This window comes from Astatotilapia calliptera, chromosome 9 (genome assembly GCF_964374335.1).
Source record: "Astatotilapia calliptera chromosome 9, fAstCal68.1, whole genome shotgun sequence".
Lineage (NCBI taxonomy): Eukaryota > Metazoa > Chordata > Actinopteri > Cichliformes > Cichlidae > Astatotilapia > Astatotilapia calliptera.
The window spans coordinates 26087161-26108992 of record NC_137430.1 but is presented as its reverse complement, the minus strand read 5'-3'; the positions used below and the strand labels follow the sequence as shown (position 1 = coordinate 26108992).

Below are 21832 nucleotides of genomic sequence, written 5' to 3'. Positions count from 1 at the left end.
TGGGCTTATTACTCATAACTGCTCGACAAACACTGAGAGAGTCAAGCAGGGGTGATTGTGCTCTCTTACGTACTGGATAAAAGCGACCAACAGAGCTCAGAGCTTCTCTAATCACAAATATAGGTAAAACAACTGGAGAATCAAAAACCCAATCTCAAAAATTAGTCTTTGTATAGCTAAGTTTAGTCTAGCTATCATCAAAATATCTATTTGACAGCTAACCTGGGCTTTCTGAGCTGCATAACACAACTCTAACAGTTATCGTGAACACAGCTAATAGTTGAAATCACTTAGCTCTTTGGAGTCCATGTAAGATTTATTTATTAAAAAATAAATACATCAATAAAATAATCTATAACTATCTTATAACAATTAGTCTTATAATTAGGGCAAAGCACCTGAACCTTTTTGTGCAGCCTTGTGAACCATCTGATTGAACAAAATCTTTTCAAGAGGGATACTTACATTTTACACAAGCTGGCAAAAAGTCAGTTAGCTCAGTGTTTCCCAACCACTGTGCCGCGGCACATAGGTGTGCTGTGAGAAATGATCAGGTGTGCCGTGAAAGACTATCGGGTTTCACCTGGCAAAACAATTACATTCTCTTCCACTAGAGGGCAGTGCAATTTCTTGCTCCAATTAAATGGGTTGCCAACTGCCGGTAAAACAGAAGAAGGCGAAAAAGAAATTACATAGTCATGGTGGGAGTGAAACAATGCAGCGCATAATAGCAATATGAAAAGAAAAAGTACTCAATCTGACCTGGGTCCTGGAGAAAATTCCTACCCGGATGAATTTCCTAGCATGAGTAGTAAAAGGTATATTGGGGACAAATCAAGCCAATTCTGCTATGCCTGGTGCACGGGGAAATATTATCAGTAGCCTATGCTTTTTGTGACATTTCTGTTTGTGCCGTGTGATTTTTCTAATGTGAAATAGTTTTGAAGACAAAAGGGAGACAAAAGTTTTCTACTGCTTCACTTTAATGGATTTTGTCATGATGTTTTTCTGTATACAAAAGTTGAGATGTCTTAATCTATAAAATCAACTCAAATGTCGAGTCCAAATACTTGACAGGGCACGAGGAGACAAGCAACAATAAAAGAAATAAAAAGTAAAAATGTCCGTTGTTTGTTCTGATTCTTGTGTAGCACATCGGTAATCGAAACTTCCATTAAGTTAGAAGACAAGAATGCCTGCCAGGTGCTTGATGCATTATATTGCTCGTAAAAGCATCTCACTTACTTCCTACCTTTGTCTCTTAATCATCTAAACACCTCCCAGCACACACACACATGCACATACATACACACACACTAAGAGACAGACTGGAGCAGTGGACTGTTTTTCTAATTGGTGTGAATTGATGAGACTGCCGCTGGTGTTGCCACAGATACAAATCATTAATGTTACCCCCTGCTGGATACCACAAGACTACACAGCACCTCCTGTAACACAGAACAAGTTGCCATGGGAACTGTTGACATAAATGAATGGGATGTGATGTGGTGTAAGTGTGTGTAATAGCGAGTCCAGAGGAAAATCAATAAATGGACATGCTTTCAATCTCTTTATGTCTTTTGTCCACCATCCATCAGCACCCTCCACCCACTGCTCACTACATCACTCTGGCTCTCTCTCTTGTTCGCACACATATTTTTTTTGTCTCTTCTTATCAATCACGGCAAAATTGGAGGTACAGTGTAATGTCTCAGAAGTTTTATTGGAACCTAAAAAACAAAACAAAACTGAAGACCAGAATCAGTGGACCATTATGACGACATACAAATTTATAATTACAATGAAAAGTTTGTCACATATTAACTTACAAAAACATTCGAAGAAAAACAGAAGACATAATAATAATAATGAAAAAAGGAAGACAAAGACCTGTAATGATATACACTGGTTTCAATCTAATCATTTCTACAGTGGATATCGTACTACTAAAATACTGACAGTAAAGTTACAGGACTAGGGCTTGCCCATTGATCACAAATTTCAAATTGATGTTATTTACAAGTTAATCCAGTTTTATATTATTTTGAATTAAGTATCATATTTTTTCTTTTAGTCCTGATCCTATGAAAAACAGTTTTTTTTTTGTGTGTAGCACTCCCTTTCTAACCAATTTAATAGACACTTTAAAAAAAATCTGTAAAAATACAGCACAATGTATTATTTTAAAGTACGAAAATTTATTAGGAATTTAGTCATTCTTTGTTTTACCATTTGTAGTTTACATAAACAAACAAAGAAACAAAGAAAAAACAGACAATGTACTGGCAGAAAATTAACAGCACATTCTTTGTTTTGTTTGTTTGTTTGTTCTTTATTTACATTTTTTACAGTGTAGAGACCGCCATCAACTGTTCTCCAGATCAGAAATACCAGTTTTTCCCTACTAACCAGTTGTTGGCAGGGAGGATTACCAACAGGTCTCAACAGCTGTATAATTGGCACAGAATCAAACATTAGCACTACTGTTTGGCAGTAACAGTAAAAAAAAGTTTTACAGAAATTTTAAAAACTCAAATAATTAATATTTGATTAATTTAATTCTAGAATGATAAGTGTAATTTCACTACAGATTTCTTTATTAAAAACAAAATGCTAAATAAAGAAAAAGACCAGCAGGCTGATACAAAGTCAACAAATCACAGCCAAATCATTACAACAGATACTTCTTTCCCATTTTCTGACGAAATATTTAAACTATGCATCATACAGTATTCCTGTTATTCCCAAGAAACATCATTTTGTGGTGTGAATGCACCTGAGCGGTACAGTCCACTGACGGAGACACAAAGACAAATGAGAACGCATGCTGCAGTTTGAGTGCTTGTAATTCTGTAAGTTCATTTGCCTCGGGCTGAACTGCAGCGCAATGAATATAAATGTCTGACACAAGATTGAAACAAAGCAAAACAGAAGGCAAGACTGTCAAAGGAAAATCTGGGCCCACACACACACTCACACACACTCAAATTCCAACTCACAGACAAAGTACCTGATCTAGTTTGCTAGATGTTACATTAAGATCACTTTGCTTCTATAATACTGGTTTTCAAAATAAAATAATATTAAGTAACATAACTTTACTTAAAGAGCTAATCTTTGGTGTACAGTGTTCAGAATTTGGGCTGCTGACAAATAAATGCGAGCTGAGCTGATATATCTGTATCCTACAGTCACAAAAAACAACCTGGGATATATTTTTGTAATCAGTAGAAAAGTTCTCATCGTTGTACATTTACATTACATAAATTCTCAGAAGAAATGCAGTTCATGTAAATGCAGTGCTTTTATTTAGCTGCATGTACAGCACATATAGCTGTGTTGTTGTAATGTCACAAAAACATGTTTGTCTCCAACCCTGTAACTGTGGTCCTTTATAAGAATCTTCAACCTTAATTTATGTGACATAAGGAAGAAAGATGACTGTAAAAAGTTAAATTTTTCTTGTTAGCCAATTGAAAGTGGTTTCAGGTCAAAGATCCACACTAACCCAAACGCTGTGTATGTATTAGTGTGTTTCAGTGAGAACAACTCTACTTCATTTTAATGTTGTTCCCTTACAATGTAAACTATGTTGGATAAATCCAGCATTATCAGCCTTTTCAGGGATATCACGCTGAGGTCGAAGGTTACCACACCCGGCAGGATTGTGCTCCTCTGTTCATAATCGACGACTCGGAACACTTGAATGCTTTCCGAAATTCCTCGTAGTTACTCATCGCTCCAATAACTCTGCAGGACATGAGTGACGATAAAGGTCAGGTTGGAGGGGTTCTTGCTATGTGTGTCCATGTGTGTGTCTGTGTGCGGGCTTCACCTGTATTTTGGTGGACTGTGAGCTCCACTTTGGATCTGCTCCCTGGCCGCTTCTGGTCTGTATGTGTTACATCTCACCTGCGCATTACAAACACACCGATTAAATGCTTTGCTAGATACTCAAAATTACGTATGCGTATTCAGAAGTTTCTGACTTAACATGTGCCACTGCATGCAATATTACAATAAAAATCCGAAAGGAAAACTTCTGTCTAGCATTCCATTTGAGGCCATTCCATTTCATTATTTCCACAGACAGGAATGCATTTGAATGCAAAATCACACATGCATGCTTCTATAAATGCAATAATTCTGAGTAGCCAGACATGTTCCACACATGGAAACAGTAAAACACGATGACATCCTGTTTGGCTAGACAGCATGAAAGGGGAACAAATAACTCTAACAGCTCAACAAGAGCAGTACCCAAGATGTGGAACACAGCATGAAAGCCCTGTGATAGATTTTCAAACCTTTCTCATCTCTATGGTTTTGATAGCATTAGAAATAGATATGTTCAACTATATTTTACATTTGTTTCAGTAAATGACAGCGTGAGAGGAGCAACATTGCCTCCTACTGACACTTTTAGGAATTACAAGAACCGACTCTTTAAATTTGCATAAAACTGTAGTTAAGAAATGAAGGACATCAGGGATGTGTCCACAAGGGGGCCATGGGAAATACAATTGGATTCTCCAGCATGGATAGAACCAGCTATAGAAGGTTACTGAGTACATTCATTCAAGTACTTCACTGAAGTACAATTTTAATGTATATACTATTTTTATGTAATCCACTTTAATGGTTTATATGGTTTGGTTTATATTCAACCATTATGTTAAAGTGCCCAAACATTACATTTCCCATAGGAAAATGCCCAAATATTACCTGTCTATCATCACTTTACTATGCAGACCTGCAAATCAACTGAAGGTCTTCAGATCTAACACACACTGGCAGAAAAACTGCATTTAGAGCGTAGTGAAAAACAGTGTGCAAAAGTGTCTTTACATGTGCATAGCTCAAGAAGAACAGTTGGTTGTTGTTCAGTGCAACTCCAGGCAGCAGAGGCTCCTCCACACCACCTCTTCTCTCATCCACCCACCGCCTGTACGCCTACACAAGAACAGTGAAATAAACATTCTCTCATCTGGATTGCTTTACATGACGTCGTTAATTCTTCTTCATCATTTTTGCAAAGGGAACAAATTCCTTTAGGATTAGGAATTTTTTTTTTAAAAACAATAGCTCACAATGTCCGAAGTAGACAGCTCCTGTAGAAAACCATTTCTTAAATCATAGATCATACCCTGAATGCTTCTCTTATTCCTCCATTGTCTGCTATGTTTTCTGCCAGGGTCCTCTTACCCCGCACCTGCAGGGCAAAACATTTACAAAAGAGTAACAAAGGCCGTAATGCATCAGAAACATCTGAACTGAACAACAGTCTTCAGTTATTTCTTGACTTTGATAATTATCCAGTTATACACAGGCATTTTTTAGACAGTTTCTTAGAAAAGTGGTTTAAACTACATCTGCAGTTTTTTCTTCTTTTTTTAAATAAATTTTTGCACATTCAGACTGCTTCCTTACATTTAGGCCCGCCTCCTTCCAGTGATAACCATTATACTGGTTAATCATACACTGGGTCTTCTCATTGAAGGCCTCTATGGACGAGTTGCTCCACCACTGTTCAAGATTGCCATTTTTGTCATACTTGCGACCTGTTCAGACCACATAATTCATTATTATTCAATCGCAAATGTTATATTTTGAAATCATTATTAGCAAACATTATTTACCGTTATTGTCAAAGCCGTGCGTTAGCTCATGTCCAACTATTACCCCGATGGCACCGTAACTTAAAGATCTGTAAATTGAAGGAAAACAACACAGATTTTAGTGTGGCACAAGTCAACGTCTTGTGGAATTTCAAGAGAGGATTAGATTCTATCAGTGGTGCTCGATCAGGGGAAGTATGCAAGCAGTGCCTGTTCAATGAAGTCTAAACACAGACATCTCAAACAGAATTCTGTCATAATTATTCTGGTTTCACTGTATCCATTCTTTAAATGATTGACATCTTGAGGCTGCAGCCTCTGTCTTTGGAAGCACATTTGACTCTGCTTGACTATGATTCCATTGGAATGTGCATTGTGGATAAACCTCTGGTTTTTGATGGGAGACTGAGGGAGACTAGCAATGCTAAACAAGTTGCTGCTGGCTCTGCGTTCAAGGCTCTGAACACAGTTAACAGTTGCAGACTTCACCAATACTTTCAGATTAGCATGCACGAGAGCTGTCTATACTGAGTGTATCATCTTTAGACAGCTGTTTTGTTTAATACGCTACCTTATTTCTTCATTAATAATTTGAATCTTCCTGTAGATCTTGACAGTGCACAGGCCTTTTAATTTAGCTATAATGGTCCTTTAGAACAATTACAAGTATATAATTGAGTACCAAGTAGAATATATTTAAATATTTAAACCAACCTCAAACATAAACAGCAGTAATATTGCTTTTTACCAATCAAATTTACATAACAATACTACAGCTTTATGTACAGTGTGGCATATAAAGTGTGTTATTACTTCTACTAAATGTTCTTAAATGTTCCTCCGGCACAGATCATTGTCACCTAAGAGCAAATATTTTTTTTATGATAACTATAAAAGTAATAACATTTAATAATTCTTCAGCCAGCAAGAAGTGCACAAAGGGGAAGATGACCACACAGAGTGCTGCAAGATGCATAACATGCAACACTAAATCATGAAACGGTTGTTTCATAGTCTGAAACAACAATTTGTCTTGTTAAACAGTGGAAGATAATTTCTTTTTGTTTGTCATTGTCTCTGCTTGAGCTTTTGTAAAAGTCGTCACACACCACTGGATCCTATCATACATAAACTGTGTGCAGTTATTTTTCTATTAGCGGCCAAGCTAAAGAGTATTAAAACTGACAGCTAGCAGGCAGTTAATGAGCTACTTTCTTCATTCAGTAACTTTTAGTTTAATGATGTAAAGTATCACTCAGAGAACAAAACACCAGGAAGAGGAAAGAACACAATAAAAAGAAAGCAATAGAAGCTTTGGAAGCCAGCACCATTCCAGCTGGGCAGATTGTTACATAGCTTGTCATCCAGTCTCAGATATGGTAAAAAAAAAAAAAAAAAAAAGAAGAAGAAGCATGGACAAATGTTACTGTGCTGTGGGAAATTGCTTTACAAAATAAAATCAAGCTGTCAAGCCAATGTTTAATATAGGACAGTTTATAGATCTGTTGAGAACAATAATGCTGCCCAGGCTGTGGTTCTCTAATAGGAGGTTTTTCTTTTAAAATAAAGTCAGCTCTTGGGTGGGATGACTCACCTTGGATACTCTTTTCCCCAGAAAAAGGGTTTTTGAAGCTCTCCAGCAGGAAATCCTAAACAAGAAGACCAAAAATAATTTTTCTTTTTGTGTATCTTTAGTTCTTTCCAAACAGGATATTTTACTGCATAAGGTCAAGGCTTTTCAATCTTATGTTTGCTAACAAAAATGGAAATCCCAGAATTGGTGCTTTGATCTGTCTGGTAAGGACTTAACTGAGTGATTAAAAAAACAAAATGTAATGAATGTATATCTTACTGATTTGATTTGTGGATGAACTATAGAAGGCGTTCACGGTTGTTGGGTTTGTAAACCACCTGAAACACAAACACACATTAGGCATTAATAAGGACATAAAACCATAGCCTGATTATAAACGATCGCCGGAGCTTCAAGAAAGGCAAGAAAGGAAGTGCCTCCTTCTTTCCAGTGGCCAACAGGGGGCGACTCCTGTTGCTGTATCCCTAATTTCAAGTCTCATTTAATACATCACCATGTCTATTTTATATATTATAATGCCCATTAGAGTCAAAAAGCAGTAAAGCTGCATATACTTTAGGACGGACCTAATGTCAACATGTATCTCCTTATCAAACGGATGATGTCACAGTGCCTAATTAAGTATTCACACTTGCCACTCACTCTGTGCGTGGGACGCTCTTTCGTAGCCAGGAGAGATCGGATTGAGCGATGAACTTCAGTGTCTGCATCACGTTGCCGTAGTAGTCATTCTCTTTTAACTCTAGCTGAAGCAGACACAAACACATTACACATTACTTCTAAATAGCAACATTCCTCCATTTTCAGAATGAAAAGGGAAAAAAACATTGCAGGAACATGATGCTGGTGCTGTGCTAATTTAAACAGACCTGCTTCAAATCTTCATTGAGGTAGGTGTCATTCAAAATAAATTCTGGGTAGCCAACCTTAGCCAGGACTGCATGTGCCTATAGACAGAGATAAGAGAATTTAAATAAAATCTAAATTAAACATAAAAAGGTGTGTCAGACTCTCAGTCAAACTTAATTGGCAGTGAGTGCAAATATAAGTTTGAATGAGTAAGTTTAAATGATATTAAAGTAATAAAAAGAGAGCACTGTGAGAGTCATAGGCTAAAGTGTCTTCACAGAAACATTGCCGGGCCCCTACAGCAAAATCCTTTTTAATTATGAAGGTCTATATGCTTGCCATAAAGTGGACCCAATTTCTTTAAATGGTTTCAGTATTGTAGCTTGAGCAAAGCTGGTGAATGATAAATAGCTCGGTTCAAGCTGAGAGGCATCAAAAACATTTTAACAGTGAGTGGAGCTGAAAACAATTGTGTTAGCAATAAGATCCTGGACACATTTGAGTCTGACTTTATGAAAACCTAAGATAATGTATTTTCTCTCAATCATTGCAGTTCCAGTGAGAACACATGAAAATTGCAATCAATGAGAATGTGACAATCCCTGTCAGCCAAAAGCTCACGCTGCTCTAAACACTCTTTTTTCACTCAGTTTGATGTCAGCAAGAGAAGATATCCTTTTATGGTCACAGCATAAAAGGCCCCGAACCACAGTTTGGTTGGAGGCAGTCAAGTAGAAGAAAGTTAAAAGTTAATAAAAGGAGACGTGGCTTCTAAGAGGGAAGAGATAAAAGGATGGATTAAAGCATCACTAACAAAGGCTTTTGAGCAGGAAGCAACCCCCCGGAAAGCACTGGTCACTAGGGGAAATTTGTATTCCTTGACTGACTGGTGAGTGGTTTGAGTTGCAAGGTGAAATCAGTCACAAAGAGTGTGCAGCACCAAAAACATCCTTGTAACTGCTTTGGGCACTAACAAATCAATGCTGTTGCCTGTAGGGAAGATGCTGACTTGTCCACAAAGACTTACCAACTGCTCGTTAAGTGGTAAAAATAAAAAATATTGAACATCATATATCTCTTTGTGACAAGTTTCACCTAGTGACTATCAACCACCTCCTTCAACCACTTGCCAACTGCTCAGGCAATAGTCATTTTTCTATGGTATTGCCAGGGGATTGTCCACGGGTCTCTGGCCCGTATGACTTATGCCTAAGAACCTCACCAAGGCTGACTATAAGATAAATAAGGATTATGGTGGATCACGTAAGAGACACTGTTGTTGGGTTGTTGAGTAAAGGACTTCTTCTTTTTTGCGTATAAATATTCTTTAGTGGTGCCAGTAAATACTAACAGATTTCCCGAACCGATAGAACAATGGTATCTGTTCTAGCTTGGCAGCTGTTTCCAGCTGCTGCAACTACAGTAAGGTCAGACTTTGTTTTAACGGTTAGATGTGACTAACACAGCTGTTCAGAGAGGGTGTTGTTTTCACTATTTAATGCACTGCTGTATTTCATTCAATTTGTTGGGCCAGTTTTGGATTAAACAGTTTGAAATTCACATCACCAATCCAAATATTTTTTAATATTACAGTTTAGATTAGAAAAGATGGAATAAACTGTGCCTTTTCCACAGCTCGCTTCTTGGTTAAATCATCCATCCAGTCATTCTCCTTCTCCAGCATGTCGATGAACGCCCAGCGGATGCCGTCGATCAGCTCCTCCATCTAAGAAACAAATCAAGTATGAAACAGAAGTTTAAATGTTCAGATTTTCAGACGCAAACCTAGAACGTTCTCACTTATAGCAAAGTGAGGCTGTTTATAAAAAATGCAAAAAGGCCCAGCATCATTGCCATCTAAACACAGACACACACACCTACAGTGATGCAGACATCACAGCTCAGCACTCATCTGTTACACAGCTACAGAAAACTCAAACAGCTGAGCCAGGATTTAGGATATGATGGGAACACACACACCAGGTGTTTCTTGTCCTCCTGGAAGTGTGTGTTGACAAAAAGCCGGCCGGTGGCATAAACAAGTGAGTTCTCCACGTAGTTAACACACTTATCCCAGCGCGGGGTCAGAGAGGTGGTTCCTGTGGTTACCTAATGGGGGCGAGAGAGACGGAAATTCAAGGTGACATCGCTCCAAAAAAACAACTTCCACTGACAAGTTTCCATTAACGAGAGTGTTTAAGACCTCACGCTGAGTCACTTTAGTCGGGGAGGGGGGATGATTTGTTTAAAACATTTGAAGCTACCAACTGGTAAAATTAGAAAATCTTTCCCCAACTCACTAAGTACTGTGACAAGAATTTTGCGACCTAAAAACAGAGATTGAGAAAAGCTGAGAAACCTTCAAGTGTAGTTATTTAGGTTTAGGTGTAAAACATTTAAAAAGGGAAAAAAAGTGTACGTTAAGAGAATTATGAGCAGCTGCCGCTGCTAATGAAATGCACCCAATTAACTAATCATCAGCAAGTTTGAGCACCTTTATAAAAGCAGAGATTTTTGGCAGTTTTGTATGTCTGGAAGATTTTAGTGTGTTAGCACAATGGTGTTAGCCAAGGAGCAAGTACATCAGAAATGATCTCAGAGAAGCAACTGTTGGTGCCAGCCAATCTGGGAAGGGTTATAAGGTTATTTTCAAACAATTTAAAGTCTATCATTCTGCAGTGAGAAAGATTATTCACAAGTGGAAGACATTCAAGATAGCAGCCAGACTTCCAAGGAGTGAATGTCCTAATAAATTCACCCCGAGGTCAGACTTTTGCTCTGAGAAACTGTGAAAAACCCAAGAGCTACATCTGAGATTTAACAGGCCTCGGTTAGCACGCTAAATGTTAACATTCAAAATATTGCATTTCTTAAGCTTTTCTAAAATACAGTTGTTTTCAAAACATTCAAAAGTGATCATATATGGACATAGATTTGTGTACCGACCCGAGCGTAGTCAAGGTATCTGTAGAGGAAACGACGGCTCAGAGCGGTTATCCGGGAAAAGACTGTCCTCCACTGGACGTAGTTCGCTACCGTCCTGGAGAGCGAGAGACACGGGGACATTAATTCAATTCCTACATGTAATCTCATTATACACTGTAAAATACTTGTACTGAGCGACAGGTGCCCTCGAGCCCCAGTGTGGGCTCATGTCTGTGCCTGTGTGTTTACATTATATCTGTCCCTTATGAGGACTGGGTTGAGTTTATAGGGGAGTTGAATGTTTATCTCAGGTGCCAATTCTTCAATTTTTTGACACTACGAGAGTAGCTTTGCCTGATATACACTACATAATAATCCTTATTTTTCTTTTACAGAGCCTACTGCGCCCCTCACTGTTTTAGCTGCTCTTTCTTTAAAGCCATCCTGCCATTAAGCCAAGCATCTGAACTCTGAGGCTATGTAGCTTTTGCACCCTTTTATTGCCTATTGCTTGCAGATTTTGCATCTGCATTGCTGATGCACGTAAACTGCCCGAGGCAGTTTTCTACACTATTTAGCTCGCATTGGGACCAAACAATTGTATTTATTAATAGGGTGTGTATGAAGAGTGTCTTTAAGCTATTGTGTCAACAAGGCACCACGATAGAAAGGGAGTCTGTACCGGGGATCGGTGGCCTCGATGAGCTTCATAAGTTCCTTGAAGTACTGTGGAACTCTGACGATGACAGGCTCAGAGGAGGAGATGGATCGATCCGGGTCACCTTTAGACTCCACCACAGTTTTTACGAAATTAAGCCAATCGAACTACAGCAATAGAGAGAGAGGGAGAAAGAGCACGAAAGGTCTTTAACACTATATAGAAATATGTAGTATATTCACCAAGCCAGCTACTTCAGTTTCTGTGCATCGCAACACCTGCACGCATTGTATTTTTTCAATTTCAGAGTTCAACTTCAACTTTTGTGAACTACATTTTTGTGCACAGGTAAATACAAAATATCAGCAGTCCTCGTTTCTAATTCGGTTTGTATAGAGGTTAAACATATCATGAAGCTTGTAGTTACATTTCAGACAAATCCAATAAAAGCAGTTTCCTTGACTTGCTGATTGAGTTTCTGCTCTCAGTAGCTACAAATTCACCATCAGAGCGGTACTGATCTTTCTTCTGACCTTGGAAACAAAACAGTCCACAAAAAAACAGGAATGTTTGGTACTATTGAAGAAAGCCCTGCTTGGTAGGAAGACTTCTCAGGAAAAACCGGACAAGGACATCGTGTACAACTTGGTTTTGAACCGGTCTCAACTGATGCTAAGGTTGATTTCTCTCTGGCGGTTTTTCTGCATTGTTTTAAAGTACCTGAGGTATTGAGCGCTGCAGTCGAGAGAGCGTGTATTTGTGGTACATGCTCTCGCTGGTGCGGTTTTCATAGGGAATCAGGATCTGCAGACACAGAGAGCAATTGTCATCAGCATGACTGATCCTAAATTTGTCCAAAAAACGATTTCCTGTTATACTGTTGGCGAAGCTGATGAATCAGCCGCCATATTTCACAGAGAATAATGTAGAGTTTTAATTAGCTTTGGAGCTACAGAGACCTATTTAATAATTTTCATACATTAAGCGGGATTATATTTATCTGACATGACGTCCTTACATGAGCCACTTTGGTCTCAAAGGCGAGAGCCTTTTCCATCTGGGTCAGAGCGTCTTTCTCTGGGGCGCCCAGCATGACGGCCACATCCACCATCAAACTGAGCAGCGCCGCACGATACTGGAGAGAGAGACAGAGAGACTTCATTCTTTCATTGCTCTGAGCTATCAGGCATCATCAGACATCAATCAAGCGCCTGCATCTGCACTCACATACCCTTGTGCTACTGTATCAGTATTCAGTGAAACGTATTTTTTTATTATTACCTTTTTTGAGGGAGAGACACACAGCAGCAGAAAAATCTTCAGTGGTTTAAAGGGACATTTATGTTCACAAATAGCTTCATGGTGACTGAAAAAGGGAATCCAATCTGTGTTGCTCGCTGATGATGTTTATAAAGCATTAGAAAGTTTAAATATTTGTGTGTTAAAGTTAGCAGATCAGATAAACTATTAATAAGAATGTTTCGGCTCAAAAGAGGTTTTTTGCATTATATGCTAATATATATAAATGTAAATGTATCCATTTATCAGTGGTTCAGAAATATTTAAAGCCAGATCAGTACAAAAAAGAAACAATTAGAAACAATTGAAAAAAGAAAGTGATACAAGAGCGGTTTTATTCAAAAAGATTTTGTTATCCTTAAATTACATTTCTGCTATTTTAAGTTTTGCATGAATATCTTGAACTACTCTAAATTCAAAGGCTTGAACAGGTCTTCACTCATAAATGTTTAGATTTGAAGTTATAAGAAGGAATTCACAGTTATAGAGATTATAAAAAGCCTTATTTGATATCTTCAATTCCATTTAAATTTATAGCTTCTAAAGGTGCTTTATGAGGTCTTTACAATCCCTTTTGAGTGAGAACTCTGTGACTGAGGTGAGGAAGAAATCTTTTTTTTAAAGGAAAACACAGAGGGGGACGTATTGAGTCTGAATAGAAACTCTTGTTCCGAAGAAAAGTCTTTTTTGCTACCACTCATCCAGGACGGAAAGTTTTGGTTAAAAGGTAAGATGGAAAAATGGCAAAGTGGAAACTCACCGCCTGGGCAGAGGAGGTGTTGGTGATGTAGTCTTCCCTGGAAGGCAGAGACAAGGATGCCTGATCGAGCTACATAAAGACAGAAAGTGCTGGTTAGCCTCTGCTGCTTTTTACACTGCTGTCTTTCAAAACAGTTCCAAGAGGTTTCAGATACATTATATTCTAGTGAAGCTAAGCTAGATACATAATAACTCACCTGGCTTTGAAACTTGGATCTGTTCGCATGACTGATTAGCTTTTAAATTCTGGTTGTATGTTCAAAAATATTGCTCTTATTCACTTTTCAATGTCATAATTTGGCACAGGGAGATTTCTTTTAATAAGAATAGCCTGTGCATGTACACATCATTCTTATAAAATAAAATAAAAATGATTGGCCCATTTGAACTGTTTTTGTGCCTTTTGATTGAGCACACGATTATTGATTATTACAAAAATGAAGTAAACAAAAATGAATAACAGCATTATTTTTTAATTTTCTTTGTTGAAAAGGTACTTATCCTGTCTGGTCTCACTTTCCCGTCTGGTCCCACAGTTTTTAACAATGAAAATTTCTAAACCTAAACTTTAAGTCCTTCTACAAAATTGGAACCAAATGCTGTATATAAAAGATGGATATAACACTGACCTTACAAACTGGTTTACAGAAATTGTTTTGGCCGTTGCCAACTTTGCAGGGTGGATCTAACTGAGAAATTGACACATAGTAGACACTTTCCAACCACAAGGACTAAACAGGACTATAACTTAAAAAATAAACATCTGTATAACTTTAGTACCAACTGTGATCATAGAGTATAATTGGGAAAAGATGAGTTTATGACAGATAAACAGAGTCATGTTGTCCTTAACTCATGGATTCTATAAAGAAGGCTTCTTTTTGCCTCGTTCGATTTCTTTTCTTTCTTTCTTTTTAGATGTCCATCTTTTATATACAGTGTATGGGATTGTGGATTTTGTACTTCAGTACAAGCAACTAAAAAAATGGGATTAATGTAATTTGATAGTGAGATGAAATGGACTTCTATTTCTCCAAGTTCTTGAATCCAACAATGCAAGTGCAATACTATAAAAATGTGCTTTACAGTGGAGTTATGTGATGGGCTATGAAGGAAAAATGTCTGACCTTGATAATGTAGTGAGAGGAGTTTTTGTCATCAGGGGAGACGTACAGGCGAATCAGGACGCTCTTACTGTGCTGATTCCTCATCGCTGCCAGCGTCTTCAGGAGGCTCCACTGACTCTCTGACCACTGATATTCCCCACCGCGCCCGTCACCCACAACAGGCCACCGAAACTCTGGCTGTTTAAGTGTTCTCAGCATTGGTCTGGCATCCAGCTCCTCCAATAGAGCTTTGTACACAGACACACAACAAATGGTATACACAACTTTATTGATTTTTTTTGTACTCTTTTTACAGCTCATGTGGCTATTTTTTTAGCTTTGTGCTGCACCCATGTTTCTTATTGCTTTTCCATTACCCCAGATCTGTCGTGTGGATCAATAAAAGCTCATCCTACCTTATTTGTTTTCAGAGTCACTGTGTCTTTGTGTAAATGATTGACTTTGTAAGGACATTTAATTGTAGGGTCTGAATTTTGAGGGTCTCATATAAACAAAATCCCCACAAATCCACAGAGCAAACGTCTGTGTTGTGACTTACTTTCATTCAAACAGGAGCGGTACAGGCTCTTAGCTTTGGTCACTGCTTCAAGTTCGTCAGGGTCAGAAGGAGCTTGCAGTAATTCTGATGGAGCAAATTGGAGTCATCATTCAAAGAAACCTCTAATGCCCAGTCATCATCTCTGCTAGAGGCTAACCGCTCAGGGATACATTACCCGTCACTAGGATAACACACTTAGCCATATAGTCAGGATGCATAATGGCTGATGTTTAATGTAGAATTGAAAAAAAAGAATGTATGGATTAAAATGATGGTAAACCACCATTTACCATTTAAAATGATGACATGCTTGCTGTATTGATCTCCTTTTTTTAAATTTGATGTGAGCTTTGCAGTGTTGTTGGAGCACTATGCTATTTCAGTAGCGTACTCTGAAAGTAAGAGTCCAGTGAATGGAAACACTTAACCTTGTTCATGACCTTTAATGAAATTCCTATTAAGGAAAAAGGTTGCATCATTGTCTACTTCTGCCAGATGTTTCTTCCTGTTAAAAGGCTGTTTTTCCCTCTCACTTTCACCAAGCGCTTGCTCACAGGGAGTCACCTGTTTTCAAGGCACAATATAAAGCACCTTGAGGCAAATGTTGTTGTTTGGTGCTATATAAATAAAATTGCACTGAATTGAATATCTAGCACTATTCCTTTTCTGTTTTGTAATTCCAATATTTTCATTTATTATTATACTGGATCTTATTGTTATCTTCTGTCTGAAATAAGCCATTATAGGTCCTGTCTTGCTAAGCTACCTCTCCCTAAAAGAGCACTTTTTGCTGACTGGCTAACTTCCTGAATGCCGAGCAGCTCTGTGTGTGCTCTGTCTGTACCAGACGACCATATAAAGAAAACTGCAGCAATATCCCAAAAGTAGAAACAAATTGAAAACTATTCAGAGCAGTCTGCAGCCAAGAATTTAGCTTAAAGGAAATACATTTACATTCAGTATGTGCATTTTACATCTATACTTCATTATTCCAAACTTCTGAAACTTTGTAAGAAAACCAAAATGCTTATTAGGACATCGATGAGGAATTTATTCTCAAACCTTTAAGTTGGATGTCAACATGCTGCCTAAGCCAGGGGTAGATGCCGTAAGAGGACGAATCTTCAGGAATTGGGTTCTCCTTCAGCCACCCACCACAAGAGAAAGCATAAAAATCCTCGCAGGGGTTTACAGATTGATCCATTTTACTTAGAATAGACCCCGCTACAGAGATAAAAAAAAAACCCACCTCCATCAATGACATTTAAGCATAAGGTACTTAGGTCACAATTAAGACAGTCCATATGTAACCCGCTAAACGTACAAGATGGACCGTTTAGCGCCTCTTCTCACCTGCTTCAATGCATTCTGGGGTCAGACAGAACTCCTCCTGACTGGATTTTTGAGACACTGAGGAAGAGGAAAAGAGTTGCTGGTGAAGTTTGAGAACTGAAGACATGCGCACAAACGTCGAACAAGTTCAGCTCTGCATCAGATTGGGGGAAGTTGAGACTTTCACAAGGCCGCACCTTGAGCAAAACCAGTTCTAGGGTCAAAAAATCAACTTTGACTCAAACAGTTATTGTTATTGTGTATTTGATGCATAAATGTCTCTTTGAAATTCTGCCTCATCTCACAAGATATCCTGAATGCAAGGATGAATTATTAGCAAATTTATAAGTTTGAAAATATTGTGCAAACTTGACTTTTCATGCTCTTTGTTGTAATGATATATATCATAAAAAATGCTCTAGAAAATGAACTCAACAGAAAGAAAATTACTATATTCTCAACCGTATAAACATACAGTCTACCCCTCCCTACGGGGGCTGTAAAACTTTGACTGCATGACTTCCACCTTGGAACACTGCACTACTATACTGAAGCATTATTACATATATTTCAGCCTCTGAATACTCCCCCACCAGTGATTATGCAATAATTACCCCAAAATGACAGTACTTATTGGAGAAGGATGTAGTCGAGGACATTTCTACTATCCACTCTTTAGGAAAAAGGGTCAAACCGAGATAAACAAGTAAAGCTGATACAGCTGCAGAGCGCTCAGACAGAGTAAATAGTCATGCTTGCCACACTCTTGAAAGATGCAATAAGTGTGACATTACTCGCTCGCTTTTGCGAAAGGCAATCAAAACACCACAAAACAAACAGAATAGGCACACCATTGTTTAAGCTACTTGCATTGTAACTGGAGGTTTACCCATTCACTTCCCTTCATAGAAGGTGAGCAAAAACCTGCCTTTCCAACCTCCTGGCAGAAACCGCTGTTATGTGATGTGGATCCGTGGACAGATTTAGAAACCAAATCCCCATTGTGAACGGATGAGTGGAGCGTTACGGTGCTGCGCCGCAATGTCTGACCTCTGAGGTCCACCAGCCTTGTTGCCTAGTTAGAGCTGCTTGTTGAGAGTTGTGGCCACTTTCAGAACAGCTTCAACCCTGCATGAACTGCTTGGCCTGGAACAAACTCAACAAGGCGCTCTCTCACCCAGAAGCCCATACACAGGGGTTTAAACACGCACACACACTCGCGACTGAGGCTCCAGTGTCACTGCTAAAACCAAACTTATGTCCATTACTGAGATACCAAACAAGCCACCAACACAAACATGCAGATACACAAGCACACATTTAAGACTCACACTCTTTAAACTCATTAAAAATATCTGGAAAAAAAAATCAAAGCAGCATTCCTGTGTGTGGTCATTCACATGGATGGGGAAGGGGGGGGTTCTATTAGTGTGGGTGTGTGGGACTGCATACATGGGCTCGTAATGTAATTACACTTCAATGAAACCACAAGAATTCTGCCTTCCCTCAACAACTAAAAAAAAAAAAAACAATACTTACTCTCGCACCCCTCCCTGCTACAGCATCCTCACAGCCATGCAACACTCACATTACTCAAATGTTCTCCTCAAAATCTTGAAGGCAGAGTTGCACATGAGTGATGCCAATCCAAACTATGAGCATAGCAGAAAGACTGGGAAAAAATGAGCATATAGCTAATCAGGCTCTCTTTAAAGTTCCTCTGGAGCCATGCTGCAATATTTCCTACAATGTAAAAACCACAACTTTCAAACAGCAGATAGACATATTTGTTCACTCCAGACAAAAGCAAGCTAGCTATTTGGTAAATGGGCTGATGTAGCGCACACATCATGCCTAAGTGCTTTTAACAGTCACACACTCACACTCCAGTAGGTGCATTGGGGGCATCTTGAGGTTAAATATCTTGCGGAAAGGTACTTTGAGGATCCGAGGATCAATCCATTTACTGTCTAATTAGTAGGCCACCCAGTTTACCTCCTGAGCTACAGCTGCCCAGTATTTTTGCCCACTTCTAATATTTCTAAATATCAGAGTGAGCATGTTCTTATTCTCCAAACTGTTTCTTTTGAGCAAAAATTGAGAATTTGACCATTATAGAAATGCATATAATATAATACATATAAAAATCTATTTTTTTTTATTATGAGTAGTAACTAATCTTACTGTTGAGAAAGAAGGTCCACATGTTCTGTGCAGAGGGAACTGACTGCATTGTTTCAACAGAAATAAAAAATGAATAAATAATAATGAATTGGAGAACAAACAATTTGGCTACATTCACACTGCAGGCGAAAGCGCATCAAATCAGACTTTTTTGACCCTATACGACCCATATCTGATCATGGTATGACAGTGTGAACGGCACAAATCTGATATTTTCAAATCCGATCTGGGTCACTTTCATATGTGGTACTGAATCCTATACATATCTGATGTTTTAGAAAGCGACTGCTGTTTGAATGGTCATGTCATTAAATCCGTCTTTTACATCACTGACACAAGACAGACGGCAATTATCAGCACCGGAGAAGACATCGCGAACGCTTCCTGGCCATCCAGTGAAACTGTTGGGAAGACTACGTTGGAGAAACGTGAACATTTTATTTGTACTGTATAATCTGCAGATTCTGACAGAAATTTCCAACTATCCTTTGAAGCACCGCTCTTCTCTAAAACAGCAATAAGGATAATTATTAGGCCATTTGTAAATAACAAAGTAACTTTATAACTTAAAGCAAAATTGGGAAACGTAAAATCCGAAACAAGTCTTTATATTAAGGCCATCAGTCAAACAATACTGTTTGCTCTGGGTCTAAACAGAGCGCGTTGTGTGTGACGTTGTGTGTGACGTCGTCTTTTGCGCATGTGGGCCACTTTGAGGGTTCACACTAGAGCGCGTTTGCTGTCACATTTTATTTGTAGTGTGAACAAGCAGACAAAAAAATTGGATTTGATCAAAAAATCGGAATTGAGCGGTTAACCTTGAGCATTTAAGAGGTTAAGACCTGCAGTGTGAACGTAGTCAGGAGGAAACATCTGGAAAAGTCCAGCTAAGAGTGCATACAGCGCTCTTACACAGTCCCCAGACATGGATTAAACCTACTCCTAGAATAAAAGAACAGTCAAAGAAGCTCTCCAGCTCTAGGATTGTGTTAATCCATGGGGATCCATCAAAATAACAGCCCTCATAGTCAACCCATGTTTACCCACGCTTTATTGTCTTTTTAATTATATTTTATATATTCCCATGCAAGCGACAGGTGTTAAATATATTTGTTTAAACTCATCTTACTCCTTTTTGCCCCCTTTATTGCAGTGTTATGTGGATATGTGTGAGATCTAATCTAAAGCATGCAAATTACTGGTTTAGCACACCTACCAGCACCTACCATCTTTTACAGCACCAGCTTAAATTGATGTAAATAAATAACTTGCAAACCGTTACACATGTCCCTGCTAAAAAATACTACACTCTGCAGGAAGAGCTGTGAAAAACACATTCTTTTCTGTTCCACTAGTGTCCCGATTTGTGTCCCACTGTGCATTACGGAGAGCACAAAGTTGTGCGTGTGCAAGTGGGCGTGTATGAAACCTTACATGAACCTAAAATAGTTCTACACAAGTTACCCGCGAGACCTCCACAAAGACCTTTGCTCCCACTCGCATGGTCATGTGTTATTTACAGTCTGCATGTACTATAATCTGAGGACACCATGCATACATTCTCATATGTTGGATTCCTAACTAATTATAATGTAGGATAAGGAAAATGTGTGCATATATAAATATATGTGTGTGTTTGGGGTGGACTTACCTAGTATGAGAGCAAGAAGCAGAGCGGCGCAGAGTAACACACACATGGCCAGAGCTATCTTGTAGAGACGACTGCTATCCCTCTCGGGTTTAACCCCCCCGCCGCCTAAATGCTCCAGCTCCATGGTTTACTATATCACACACACAAACACACACACACACACAGATAAAACACTACTCCTACAGTCTAAAAATCTTGAGAGGTGAAGTAGACATTAATCATCTAAATACTGGCAAAAAATAAATAAAAATCCCAAACTATAGAAAAATAGGCCCCAAAAGTCTAATATCTGGGCAAAAATGAAATGCCCAAAAGTCTTACAAACATCTCTGTAAAATTTCAGAGAATTTAAAATTTCCCTCAATTTAACAGCCCGAACTCGGATCAGTTTCCCAATCTGTCTTGCTCTCTCTGCTGCTCTCTGTCTATCTGCAGCTACTCAAACTTCACTCTGGCTCTTCAGACTGTTCCTCCCTCCATCCCTCCTCCTCTCCTCCAGCACTCCTCCCTGCCTTGCACCCACCCTCCCTTCTGTCCTTCCTCCTTCCCTGCAGAAAACTACAGACCAGTCTTCCCAGTGACATGAACTAAGGTCATATATTAAAACAAAAAAACAAAAACAAAAACAAAATCAATGGCCAGAACCAGGACCTTATCTGTGCATGTGTCTGCACTGGCAGCTGCACTTCTTCTTCATGGCGCACATGTGAAACGTGTGTGCCTAACCTCATGTACAGAACAACAGGGTGCTCTGCTTGAAACATTTATCAGATCAGACAGCCAGTGAACTAGAACCAAATTATCCTCACAGGACACCGATTATTGCAGATTAATCTGATGATGAAGGTGGTGTTGCTGCTGTCTGTAAAAATACATCACTGTTTTTGTCTACTTTCTCACTCTCTTTGAAGTGCAGATGACCGTGACAACGCAGACTCCTGATTGGCCTTCAACTTCACCCCCTTCACTGTGGTGAGAACTCTTTCTGCACGTGCTCATTAGGGTTTGGGGCGTCGGCCACAAAGCCCTTATATAGTTACGACTTCCTGTGCTGCTAAAAACACCCATTCATCAAACACAGACCACGATGCTATTGTTCACCCCTCTGACTAACAATCACTTGTGTCCTGTTTATATCTCATTGTCTCAATTCTCAACTGGGACCCTACTCATAGTGTTTTGATTGCCTCTGCTCCGCTTTTAGTCTCTAATTTTTTCAGTTGCTTTACAGATTGGCAATCAAGAGCTGGTTCTGTTGCTCCAGCTATTAAAAAAACAAAACAAAAATCCATTGAAGT

The 21832-nt window shown here is 38.9% G+C and overlaps 1 protein-coding gene across 1 annotated transcript; it reads right to left on the bottom strand.

The window, feature by feature from the left end:
• Window positions 1-3285: 3285 nt before the first annotated feature.
• On the bottom strand, window positions 3286-21031 carry phex (phosphate regulating endopeptidase homolog, X-linked). Its single transcript, XM_026180154.2, has 22 exons — window positions 20535-21031; window positions 16721-16777; window positions 16430-16591; window positions 15368-15451; window positions 14830-15056; window positions 13704-13772; window positions 12663-12779; window positions 12365-12448; window positions 11669-11811; window positions 11008-11101; window positions 10042-10170; window positions 9686-9787; window positions 8082-8159; window positions 7855-7958; window positions 7471-7529; window positions 7213-7267; window positions 5640-5707; window positions 5431-5561; window positions 5147-5212; window positions 4849-4953; window positions 3836-3912; window positions 3286-3750 (listed from the first exon to the last, which is right to left on the bottom strand). The coding sequence occupies exons 1-22, from the start codon at window positions 20656-20658 to the stop codon at window positions 3648-3650; spliced, it is 2238 nt and encodes a 745-aa protein (XP_026035939.1). The 5' UTR covers window positions 20659-21031; the 3' UTR covers window positions 3286-3647.
• Between the last annotated feature and the right edge of the window lie 801 nt (window positions 21032-21832).